General features: G+C 38.7%; 1 protein-coding gene across 1 annotated transcript in view; it reads left to right on the top strand.

The window, feature by feature from the left end:
• LOC104161145 (chromosome unknown open reading frame, human C9orf3) overlaps positions 1-11336 on the top strand; it is a 14616-nt gene extending 3280 nt beyond the window's left edge. Inside the window, exon 2 of the mRNA XM_009699475.1 lies at positions 11096-11336. Within this exon, the coding sequence (XP_009697777.1) occupies positions 11096-11282 (187 nt within the window). The 3' untranslated portion in view covers positions 11283-11336. The remainder of the gene's footprint in view (positions 1-11095) is intronic.
• The last annotated feature ends 1205 nt before the right edge of the window (positions 11337-12541 follow it).

The raw sequence follows: 12541 nt of genomic DNA, 5'->3' as shown, positions 1-12541 counted from the left end.
GAGCGGTTCTGTTTCAAAGTTTTTCAGTTGTTTACTAGTACAGTACAGCACTGGGGCTTCAAACTAAGAAGGTAATGTTACAATTTTAACAAAATTACAGTCTGTTTAAAGTATTCCTACTAACATTTAGTATTATAAAATGATTTAAAATGAAACTTATTTTAGACACTGTAATAACCACTTTGTGGAGGGAATAATGAGTATAAACCATCTTTCGTTACTGGGAATGAGAAACTTTTTGCCAGCCCATCAAGGTGTTTGAGCAGTTTTGCCTTTCTTAGGAGTATGTAGCAGTGTTGAGTCAGCATGGCTACCAGAGTATTTCAAATTAAATGCTTTCTTGTGATCATTGTTAAGAATCCTTATTCATTAAAATATCCTGAGATACCATCTCTTTATTGTTTAGGAAAAGGATTAAACAGATTTGTGTTAAAATTAAAGAGGTAATTTTCCTAGCAGACAGCCTTGTGCATTCACCTCTAATGGGAGATTCCTCCCACCTTTTTTCTGCCCTACTTATTGCCACTTCTAGCCCTGCCATAAATTAGTTAATGGTTTTGTTGATATTAATGAGCAACTAGAATGGAACTCATCTCCTCATTGTGGGATTAGGAATGAAAGAGTATCTTTGATATGAGTCAAATCAGTGAAAGACATTCCATGACACTGAAACCTTTCAGTACTGGGTCCTAATCCTGTAAGCTACCTGTACATTGTTTACCTTGGCATACATGAATAAGTACATGCATCGATCAGGTACATGCATTTATTTTTTCAGGTTGAGCCCTAGATATCTGATATACAGAAATGGAGAAATTCTGGAAAGTAAAGGAGATAGGTTGAATTACTCTGAGTGTATGATTTTCATGAGAATGCTATGGAAAAAGTATATTTTTAGAAGCTATTAAAGGATGATTGAGCAGTTTTGGGGAAATGCTCTAGAAAGAATTAACCTTGTGCTAATTTTCCAAAGTGGGAAATACTGGAAAACATGAAATGATCTCCTTAAAAAAAATTATGATATCTTGATATTTATTTGATGAATTTAAATGTCTTACCTTTTAAAATATTTTCTACCTGTCTAGTTGATTATCTTTATGATATCTTATTATTAGATTAAAATATCAATGTGTTTTTAAAGAATTCAGGAAATATTTTTACCGTTATGAAAGCTATGAAGGTGAATACAGAAAGCATAAATGTACAATTTGATAGAAGTGCTAATGGCTGCATATGCTCTGTACTTAAATGCTTCTTTTCAGATGCAGTGTTCAACTGTACCACAGACATTACTGAACTGCATGGTTCCTCATTTGTTATAAATAATCTTGCATTTCTGTAACGTGCAGCTGAAGCAGCTGATGTAGATAGTGATTAGGAGAATAACCAAAGAGGTGGTACCTAAAGTAGCAATAAAACAGACCATGGTTTCCTGTTTAAACAGTTTGATGTTACTGGTTCTGCCGAAACAGCAAAGAACTAGTAGAAAAGTTCTGCCAAACCTAATTTGATTTATTTTGTGGACTTGTGTCAAGAGTTCATGTCAGACTGGATCTCACTGGCATGCAGACTGGTACAATTCCTCATTATTTTTTGTCTGCTGATAAAAAAGGGAGATTTTACCTTTTTTGAAACTGGTTGTTTCAAGCCTGCCTCTCCTTAAGACATATGTTCTGAAATGCAAATTGTGTTCGAACAGAGTAGTTGCAGTTGTTCAGATGCTTTGGTGACAAGAGCTATTAATAAATTTGGGTGCTTCTGAAGATAAGCTCTTAAAAAGTCATACTCTGGCACTGTAGTCAGACTGTGTTATGTAGTATGTTGCATGCAGTAAGGACTAAATAAAACTTGTATAAAAGTATGAATAGCAACACTGGAATTCTTAATTTTTTACTATTTTAACATTCAGTTCATAGTTGATATTCACTTTTGAAAGAGATTGAAATTTTCATAAGTTTTCTAAACTTGATTTTCAGGGTAGTGGAAACGTGCTAAACATGTTTTTTAAATATTTAGCTAAAGCTTGAATTTAGAAGTGAATTCTTGAGCAGTGATCTCTAATTTCCAGGAGGTTACGCATAGAAGTTCATGTTTATGAACTTTCTGTATGTAGAAATATAACCTAGAAAAAACGTTTTGTTCAGTTGTAAGCATCATGTTTCTAGTGTCAGTCACAACAATGATATTTACTAAAAACCAGGAAGTGGAGTGTAATTCATTTTAGTATATGTAATTTCCTTAAGTTTCAGAACAGTTGCAAGAATTATGAAATTGTTTTGACTGGAGACTGCTGGAGAAGCAAAATGTCACCATTTCGCACGTGGAAGCATTTGGAAAGCATTTCACATGCTTTCCGAACATAAGTCTTTGAAGTTTTGATTTAGAATTGTTTAAGTCTATCATATTTTATGTCTCACAGAGGTCAAATGACGATCTAAAGGTTGCAGAATTGTTCTTTGTGTCCTTTGTGATTGGTACTTGAGAGTGAAGAATTATATTTGGCTGTGGTGAGCTAGCAGTTTGCCGTGGATATTGTCTGGGTATTTGCTACAAGTCGTTCCCTAATCATACTCACACACCTGGGCATTTTGGGCCATACTTAGAACATGTTTGCAGTAGGCCTGCAAAGAAAGAGGGTAACTGTACTGGTTCCCAGACTGGATCACACAATTTCTCCCTACTTAGTCTGAAGTCTTTCTATTACCCTCAAAGTTCAGCATAATGCTTTGTGTTTGTTTTTTCTGCCTCCAAAGTGTATTAACAGTATAAAGTCAACCACAGAGCTATTTTGTACTAATGAAAAGAGGGAAGAAGGGAGAGCTAAGAAGGAATGAGGAAGCAGCCTACCAAAATACTCTTGCTGAAAGAGACACTCTTGACCTCTCTGAACCTGGATGCTTGTTTCCTCCACCACTGGTATGATGACATAAGTGCATGTACAGCTGGGGTGATAAGGCATATTAGGGAGCTAATCTAACTGAAAATAAGTGGAGGGGAAGGGAATGCCTTATAGGAGTAATTTGGAACATGCTACAGAGGTTAGTTATCTGGTAGGCAGAATTATCTGTCTCACTGATAATACAGGTTTGTGCCAATATAACCCTGTATCTATAGCCTTTATGGAGTCTGAGGCATCCATTGAATTTTCATAATATATTTGATATTTTCAAAGCAAATTTTTTCCAGAGTAGAAATTGGGAAAATGAGTCAGATTTTCACAGTTTCAAACTGCAAACTAGAAAATATGTAATGAATATATATGTTTATTTTTCAGTGGCATGAGTTAGCATCATTCTGTGCTCTTGGATGCTGGAAATGCAGGAAGGGAATAAAGAGCTTATTTTTCTTCATGGGCAAGGTTTGGGAGAGTAAGATGCTCCAGAATCCAGGCAACTCACAGATTAAATCTTAAGTGGCTACCATCAGCTCTGGGGAATTCTGTCCTGTTATTTGACGTAATTTTGTTCCCAGTGTTGAATATTTGTAACTAAGTAATTAATGAAGCAGTCTGAAGTTTGTTGGATTACTCATGTCTGACACAGTCATTTCTAAGGAAGAACAACTGGTATCAGGAATAGAATGGAGAAGTAAAGTATAAACAAACAAACAAAAGAAGGTGGCAGACCTTGAGTAGAAAATGAACTAATTTGATATTTCTGGAAATGTAGATGGCAATGAACAAATATTTCTAAAACATTTAAAATATCTGCTCTGAGTTAGTTGTCCTAACTAAAAAGGAAGACCGTGAGAAACGAGGGTTTTTTTGTGAACTTAATGCTTTTTTGGAGTTATAGCAAGTTTCATGGCCTGGCAGGACAAATGATGCTCAGATGTAGGGGAAGTAAGTGGATGCCTGTGGCACAGGACAGAGGAAGGAAGTACTCGACGCTCACAGAGGCACTGCATGCCAGGGTACAAGGGGCAAGGCTGATCATACTCCTTCAGGAACAAGCAATAGAAAAGGCAAGTTCCTTCACTAAAATGTGCCAATGAGAGGACCATACTAGATCAGAGGAGGCTGAAAATGAAATAGTATTATGAAAATACCATTATCCATATAAACAATAACCGTCTCAGTGTTTTAATTTTCAAGTCTAAATGAGAGGTGAGAACACAGAAGAATAAAGATAAGGGGAATGAAGAGTCAAATCAGCACTGGTGTGTTTGCAAGTTGGCCAGCCAAGAAAACAAAGCAAGCTTTGATTTCAGAATAGAGCTGAGAAAGTCCAGCTGTATCACAGTTAGTGTCCATAGGGAAATTGTCTTCTGTTTTTGAAGACAGAGGCTTACAAGAGGTTGGATTTTTTTTTTGTTCACTGCTGTGGGAATAGAGCAATTAGGAAGTCTCCTGTTTTCTCTGCCAATAGTCAGTTTTTTGCAGTCCTTACTACTATTTAAACAGCAGCTATGGCTATGAAATTAAATTTTGTTTAAACACAGTCGGATGGTACTTCCTAAGGTGTTACAGAAGTAGTATTAAAAGATGTACAGGGAATGGAATACCTAAGGGATTGGTCAGATGTTTGACTTCAAATTTAGGAAACTTTCTCATAACAACTTTGAAGAAGCTGTTAAACGTATTGCCAAAAATACAGGTCAAAGCAAGTAAAAAAATCCTTATTGTTAGAAGCAAAGTGGGAGCACAGTAAGTATTAAATTGCTTTACTTTGAATGAAAAAGGTATGCCCTGTCTTACTTAACCTTATTAGCCTTGCTTCCCAGTGATGACTGTACCAAAAGATAAAACTTTTGAACAGGAGATTGTGCATATACTATGTCTAGAAGAAGCAGGATTGATATACCTGATGTAGACCACAAATTAGTGGGCAAAAGTCCAAAAAATTTATGGTGACATATCAGTTTAGAAATGTAGCTATCCAGCTGTTGGAAAACTAGCATGAGAGTAACAGAAATTACTGGAAAAGTCGGTGGAATCACTCATCTTATAATCAAGACTAGGGAAAATGTGAGCCCTCTGCAAAAGGAAATGGGAGACCTGGTTACCTGGGACATGGAGAAAGCTGAGGTACTCAATGACTTTTTTGCCTCAGTCTTCACTGACAAGTACTGCAGCCACACTGCCCAGGTTGCAGAAAGCAAAGGCAGGGACTGGGAGAATGAAGAACCGCCCACTGTAGGAGATCAGGTTTGAGGCCATATAAGGAACCTGAAGGTGCACAAGTCCATGGGACCTGATGAGATGCATCCGTGGATCCCGAAGGAACAGGCAGATGAAGTGGCTAAGCTATTGTCCATCCTATTGGAGAAGTCATGGCAGTCCAGGGAAGTTCCCACTGACTGGAAAAGGGGAAACATAACCCCCATTTTTAAAAAGGGGAAAAAGGAAGACCCAGGGAACTGCAGACCAGTCAGTCTCACCTTTGTGCTCAGCAAGATCATGGAGCAGATCCTCCTGAAAACTACACTGAGGCACATGGAAAATAAGGAAGTGATTGGTGACAGCCAACATGGCTTCACTAAGGGCAAATCATGCCTTACAAATTTGGTGACCTTCTGTGACGGGGTTACAGTGTTGGTGGATAAGGGAAGAGCAACTGATGTCATCTACCTGGACATGTGCAAAGCATTTGACACTGTCCCACATGGCATCCTTATCTCTGGATTGGAAAGACATGGATTTGACGATGGACTACTTGGTGGATAAGGAATTGGCTGGATGATTGCACTCAAAGAGTTGCTGTCAACGACTCAATGCCCAAGTGGAGATTGGTGACAAGTGGCGTTCCTCAGGGTTTGGTATTGGGACTGGTGCTGTTTAACATCTTTGTCGGCGATGCGGACAGTGGAATTGAGTGCACCCTCAGCAAGTTTGCTGACGATACCAAGCTGTGTGGTGCAGTCAACATGCTGGAGGAAAGGGATGCCATCTGGAGGGGCCTTGATAAGCTTGAGAGGTGGGTCTGTGCGAACCTTACAAGGCCAAGTGTAAGGTCTTTCACATGGGTCAGGGCTATCCCAAGCACAAATACTGGCTGGGTGGAGAATGGATTGAGAGCAGCCCTGAGGAGAAGGACTTGGGGGTGCTGGTTGATGAGAAGCTCAGCATGACCAGCAATGTGCACTTGCAGCCCAGAAAGCCAGCTGTATCCTGGGCTGCGTCAAAAGCAGTGTGGCCAGCAGGGCGAGGGAGGGGATTCTCTCCTTCTACTCCACTCTGGTGAGACCCCCCTGCAGTACTGCCTTCAGCTCTGGGGTCCTCAGCACAAGAAGGACATGTTGGAGTGAGTCCAGAGGAGGGCCACGAAGATGATCAGAGGGCTGGAGGACCTCTCCTATGAAGTGAGGCTGGGAAAGTTGGGGTTGTTCAGCCTGGAACAACAAAGGCTCCACGGAGGCCTTCTAGCAGCCTTCCAGTACATAAAAGGGGCCTACAAGAAAGCTGAGGAGGGACTTTTTGCAAGGACAAGGGGCAACGCTTTGAACTGGAAGAGGGAAGATCTAGATAAAAGGAAGAAATTCTTCACAGTGAGGGTGGTGAGGCACTGGAACAGGTTGCCCAGAGAAGCTGTGGATGCCCCATCCCTGGAAGTGTTCAAGGCCAGCTTGGATAAGGCTTTGAGCAACCTGGTCTAGTGGAAGGTGTCCCTGCCTATGGCAGGGGGGTTGGAGTGAGATGATCTTTAAGGTCTCTTCCAACCAAACCATTCTATGATTCTATGATATTTAGTACTTTTAAATTGGAGAATGATTTGAAAAAGGCATGGGTAGTTATTGACTGGTGTTTTATTCAACAGGAAGATCATAGAATCATAGAATGGTTTCATAAAATGAAAACAAGAATACCTGCTCCGAATCACTGGCACCTTGCAGATACGTAAATCAATAAGGCAGAACAAAAAAGTTGGTGTGATTTAGGTGCCAGGAAATCCTACTGCTTTGTGGAAATGACACTGTAATTTAGAGTAAGAAACAACTGCAAACTGCAGTGGTTTTACAGGCAGTTGCCTTGTGGTTGCAGGAGGTTACTACCTTACATCCTTTCATGGAGATAACACTTGAAGAAATAGGGAATGTATTTTTTCAAACATAGGAAAGGGATGTTTGCTGAGCTGGGCATTTTCCCTGAGAAGGCTTCAAACAGGCACTAACCCAAGCAGGTTGACATAGCTGAGCCTGATGACATGATTCAGGTGTTTGATGGCAGATATCTCAAAGAAGACCTGCAGATTCCTGATTAGAGAACAGAGTATCAACTGAACATTTATTATTAGCTTTAAGGCAGTAGCTTAATTTGTTGTTATAATTTATATGCTTACATGGGAGAGGGAGATCTGCCAAGAGCTACTTTGAACTGATTTTGTTATGTTATGAAAATATATGGAATACTGGTGATTTAGGTTTGCATGAATTGGATCTTCCTCATAATCCTTGGTTCTGGGAGATCACTGAACAGACAGCCCCAAGTCTCCTACTAGAGCTTGATTTCTCCAGTAGCCTGGATTCTTGGTCACAGGGAATTACTAGTCATAAAAAAAAAAAGCCAGATGAGTGACCAGAGATTTATTTTGTGTTTTGTGCATTCTTGTTTTTCCAATGTAACAAGTAATTAAAAAAGCAGTCTGTGTTCTCTGCTTATGTTGCTTTTGCTGTGTTCAGTTTCCTTCTCTCTTCCAACATATGGTGGCAAAGACTATGGCTGGCATAATAAGTAGGTGATTTGAACATTACAAGACATTAAAAGTGAAAGAGAGATGGAGAGGATAGATAGTAGGAAAAAAGAAAGGAACTATGAAGTTTCTTGCTAGCAGTGGTAGGGATAAATGAGAAAAAAGGCAAATTTTGTATCAAGTGACAAAAGCAGTCAAAAACTAATTATGTGTCATTGATATTCTTTGATGTACCTTGGTTAGGTAGTAATTTTTCTGGATCAGATGAAAAATCTCATCCATAGCAGGATAAGAATTATGTTTCTGGTCCTCTTACATGCTAGAATTGTGCTGTCTGACAAAGAAAACTGTCAGCTGCAGTAGGTGTCCTAAAGTAACACTACACTATTACCAATATTGTAAAAAGAAATTACTACTGTAAATGGCATATAAAAAATTAGCAAATTTCTAATGGGAAGCAAAAAAATCTGAGGAGGTATATTTTAGGGTGAGAAGAAAACAAATTAAAAATTTAAGTGAAAGAAGAAAAGATGAAGAAAAAATAATGAGTTCACCTTATAAACGCTCCTCTCTAAAGCAGAACAGGAGACTGTTCGATGTTAGCTGACATCTCAGTTGATGGCATGCTGTCAGTCAAGCCTACAGGTGATCTTACTACAAATGTATGAATATCTAATTAAAAGCTGAGGTTCTGATAGTTTCCTCTTGAAATTCAGAACTTGTATGATTCGTTACGATTTTCTTAGCAGACTTTGATGTATTTGAATACATCTTGGTTTGAAATAATGAAGTTAATAAGTATACCTGGACAAAAATGGTATTAAAACAGGTAAGGAGTGGAAAGGAGGCTTAGTTTTGAAGAAAATATTATGTACTTGGCCAGTCTTTCTCCACTTTTCGAACTCCCTTTCTACTTGGGCCTTAATTGTAGAGACTTCTGATGTGCATGTGTATGTATTTTAGCATTAAAATGTTTTAGGAAAAAAAAGTTAGTTACGTAATATATATTATTTCTCATAATGAGAGGCTTCCTAGTCCAATGTGAAAACTATTGGACTGGGAGGCTTGAAATTAAGCCTGTAGGCACAGCTTGAACACTAGCACTAAGCAAATCCGTTCACTGTGTTTCTTTTTCTCCATCTGCAAAATGGCATTGACGTTATTTGTAAAACACTTTAAGGTCAGCAGGTAAAAAGTGCTCTCTGAGAGCAAGATAACGTGAATGGTCTCGGTAGTGTCTGTTCTGTGTTATGTTTGTATTGTATTTGACACAGCATTGCAACATTCTGCTTAGTGCTGTTCTGCCAGTCTGTTTTCTCAGTCATTGTGGCATTTCCCTCCAAAATTTCTTCAGGATATGAAAATCCCCTGTATTGCTTTTGCATTGGGTTGTACCAATGGCACCCAGCAAAACAGCCTTCACAAATGTATGGGAAATCGTTGGTAAAATACCTGTATCAGTACTCATTAACCCCACCTTTCGTTCCTGTAAACTCTACTAGGATCTTTTTTTATTATCCTGTGTATTTTGATAAAGTTTTCATGAAGGAAGAACCATCCTTCCCATCCCCTCCCGGTGCACATATGTTTTAGGGTAAATAATATGTCCAGTAACTCTTGGCTAGCCTTATAAGGAAGAAGCAGAACCTCCTGGTGAAAAAGTAAGCTCTTCCTTTTTCTTGTGAAATCACTGCCATGCACTGTTTCTTGTTCTGGGAGAAACCCCAATTATTTCATGTATATCAGAGCTGGCTACAGATTCAGTTTTAGGAGATTAATTCCAAAGAAATCAAAACTAATTAAAGATTTATACAGATGTACGTCTTTTACATTTAGGTGTGCATTGTGTTTTACTGTGTAAAAGATAACCGGTTGACTTTCTCCACTGCAGTTATGTATTGAGCTTCACTGGATATCTGTGTCCTACTCTATTCACTGTGGCAGGGGGAGCCAGATTATTTTTTTTCTTCTGTTTGTGTGCATTAACAGTAGGCCTACTTAAACTGCAGTTTCTCTCCCTGTTTAACTGGAAGATCGGATGGCCTGTGTTAGTTAAGCCACAGTAACTTGATTGGGCCATGGACAGCTCTGGATCCAATAGCACAGATAGCACTTTTGACAAGAGGGCAAAAATAGCTTCAGAATTATTTTTCATGCGTGGGCATCAGTGTCTCCAAGTTCTTTCCTTCTGTGTAGTTTAGAGTTGGCTTTAGGGAAGGAATAATTTGAATGGAGGAGCTGTTTGGAAGGGCATAAACAAATGCTCAGATCTTAGAAGCTGCAAAATAGATTTTGCCCTAACAACTTGTCTCCTATTTTCCAAAGTGATTTGATGATTTTTAAACTTGTTACAAAAGATACTGATCAGAATATTTTTAGCCTAAATCATTCACAAAATAATGTGTTGTGCTCCCAAAATATTGGCTTTAAATATCATAGGTTTTTAAAAACTTAGTGCAGTGAAGTGATGCTTTGCAGATTTTCTTTCTTTAACTGGAGAAACCTACTGACTGTGTTTGATTTATATAATTTATATTTGAAAACTGCTTTTTTAAGCTAAAAGTAGTTATGCAAGTACTAGGAATTTAGATAAAACTGCAAAATGCAACAAAAGAAGTAAAACAAGAATTATTCCATCTGTGGGCCAGCAATAGCAAGCTAGAAGAAGTTAAGGAAAGGCCTTGTTACCTTCCCAGCTGTGGCTAAGCTGCTAATAAGAAATTGGCTGTCGTGAAATATTGCAGCTGAAATTGGAAAGGGGCAAGTAGATGAAGAGTCTGCCTTGGAGAGGGTTAGAGAAACTGCAAAAAGCGCAATCCTACAAGGAAGACTGCTATGGGAAGAGGGAGAAGGAGGCTGAGGCTGATAGGGAAGAAATGCTTTCTTCTCATTATATGCCCTCTGGTTGAAATTCTGAAAGGCAGGTGAGCCAGCGTGCATTACCTTACTGCAAGAAGAACTGTAAAGATGTCAAGATTTATTGAGGCTTGGACTAAGGAAAGCTCAAGGCTAGATCTACTGCTCTGAGTTTGGATAAGCCTCCAGGTTGTATGGAGAGACGGGATTAATGCTAATGCAAGCACTACTGTGATGACAATGGGGAGGTGTAACAGGTGTTGGTGAAGCCCTGCAATGTTGTCTTCAGAAGATATTCAGAAGTCTTCTTTGGCCTTATGGGTTCAGCTGTGTTGTGTTACGAGGCTGGCAGGCTCATGCAGAAGCAGGAGAGGGGAAAGACTGGAGTTACTCTTTTCTAGTTTATGTAAAAATTATTGTGGTAATCTTGCTTTTCTTCATTGTCTCTTAAATGACTTAGATCGTACTTTGATTGGTTTGTGTCATACAGATTTGAAATTACATGGCTGAGGTTAAAAAAACAAAACTCAGTGTGACAATACGTTTGATTTTTGACAGAAAACTTAATTCTTATTGTAACTCCAACTTCGATCTCTTTTCCTTCCATCTAGGCCATGTGTTTATACAATTGGATCACCAATAAACAACAGAGCCCTTTTCCCATGCCAAGAACCACCCATTGCCTTGTCGACATGGCAAGCGTCAGTCCGAACAGCTGCAGGCTTTGTTGTGTTAATGAGTGGTGAAAACTCAGCAGAACCAGTCCAGCTTCGAGAAGGTGATATATATTTTCTGTAGGAAATTATTTTCAATCATTTTATAATTGGAAATACAGCTTAGTAAAGATATGATTTTTGAAAGAATGAAGTTCCTAATGTTCAAAGCACTTACGTGTCTTCCTGTAATCTCCACGTCATTCTGTGGAAAAGTTACCTGCTCAAGGCCTCAGGATAACTTAGTAAGAGTTCATTTCACTGTGTTACTTCTACTTACTTTTTTCTGTGTATTTATTCCTTTTACTTTTTCCAAATCTAGACTTCACTTGTCATAAATTGGCTTTATTTTAGTCACTCTGCAGTTGGACGTTTCATAGAGGTACCTTATCAGACTCTTGACGACTTCAGGCCTTAGTAGATAATTGACTTTCAGTTTTAGTTCTCCAGTCCAAATGTAGCTCAGCATGCCAATAATTAGAAGTGGTCATTGTGTCATGTCTGTTTCCTGAAATATATGGAATAGGTGAAGAATATCAAGTCAATGCCCTGAAAATCAGGTCTTTGGGTTTTTTTGGCATTGGTAGATCATACCTTGTCTAACAGTAAGCAAGCAAGCATTTTTGTTCTGTGTTGGCTATACTTTATTCTCTAAACCTCTGTCTGCACAGAGAAGGAAGTTTTTAAGGCGCTTCTACACATAATAATAGAAAGTATGTCTTGCTCCCATTAGTTTTGAGATATTCTGTCAAATAGGGTCAGTATTTTCTAGTATAAGTAGCTCTGATGAAAAGTAGTGTCTAGGAAAAGGTTAGAATTAGGTGTTCCTGGAAGAAAAAAGCCTTCTGTTTCCCTTTAAAGAGGCAAGTTTACTCTTGAGGGGAAAAAAGTATGAAAGTCTCCTTGATTTGAGAACCATCAGTTAATCCATTTTCATGGAATTGTCTGGTTATTTTTGGCCATATGTGAAGCCTGTTTCAAGCCTTGTCTCTGCTGTTGAAATACGGAAAATTGCCTTGATGAGCTGCTCAGCTCACTTGGACAATACTACTTTCCTGTCTCATCATCAAGAAAGCAAGAGTGCTCTTGACTTCAGATTAGGAGAAAGCTTTACCATCATTGTTTAATTAGTTTGATTAACATTTACGCCTTGCTAATGAGTTGTTGCCTCTCTGTCCCTCAGTGGTGGCTATGTGGTCTGAAATGTTAAGAGGAAGAAGGATGCTTATGTGAATTTCTAGAAACAGAAACCTTGGAAAAAATTTCAGGCAGTATAAATTGGCATAGGTCGGTTAACGAGTTGAAAAGGCTGTATTGTGAAAGAATTATTTCCTCTTTCACATT

This window comes from Cariama cristata, unplaced genomic scaffold (genome assembly GCF_000690535.1).
Source record: "Cariama cristata isolate BGI_N322 unplaced genomic scaffold, ASM69053v1 scaffold7564, whole genome shotgun sequence".
In the NCBI taxonomy this organism is placed as follows: domain Eukaryota; kingdom Metazoa; phylum Chordata; class Aves; order Cariamiformes; family Cariamidae; genus Cariama; species Cariama cristata.
The sequence above is the reverse complement of the archived record's forward strand: the minus strand, read 5'-3'. Positions and strand labels throughout refer to the sequence as shown.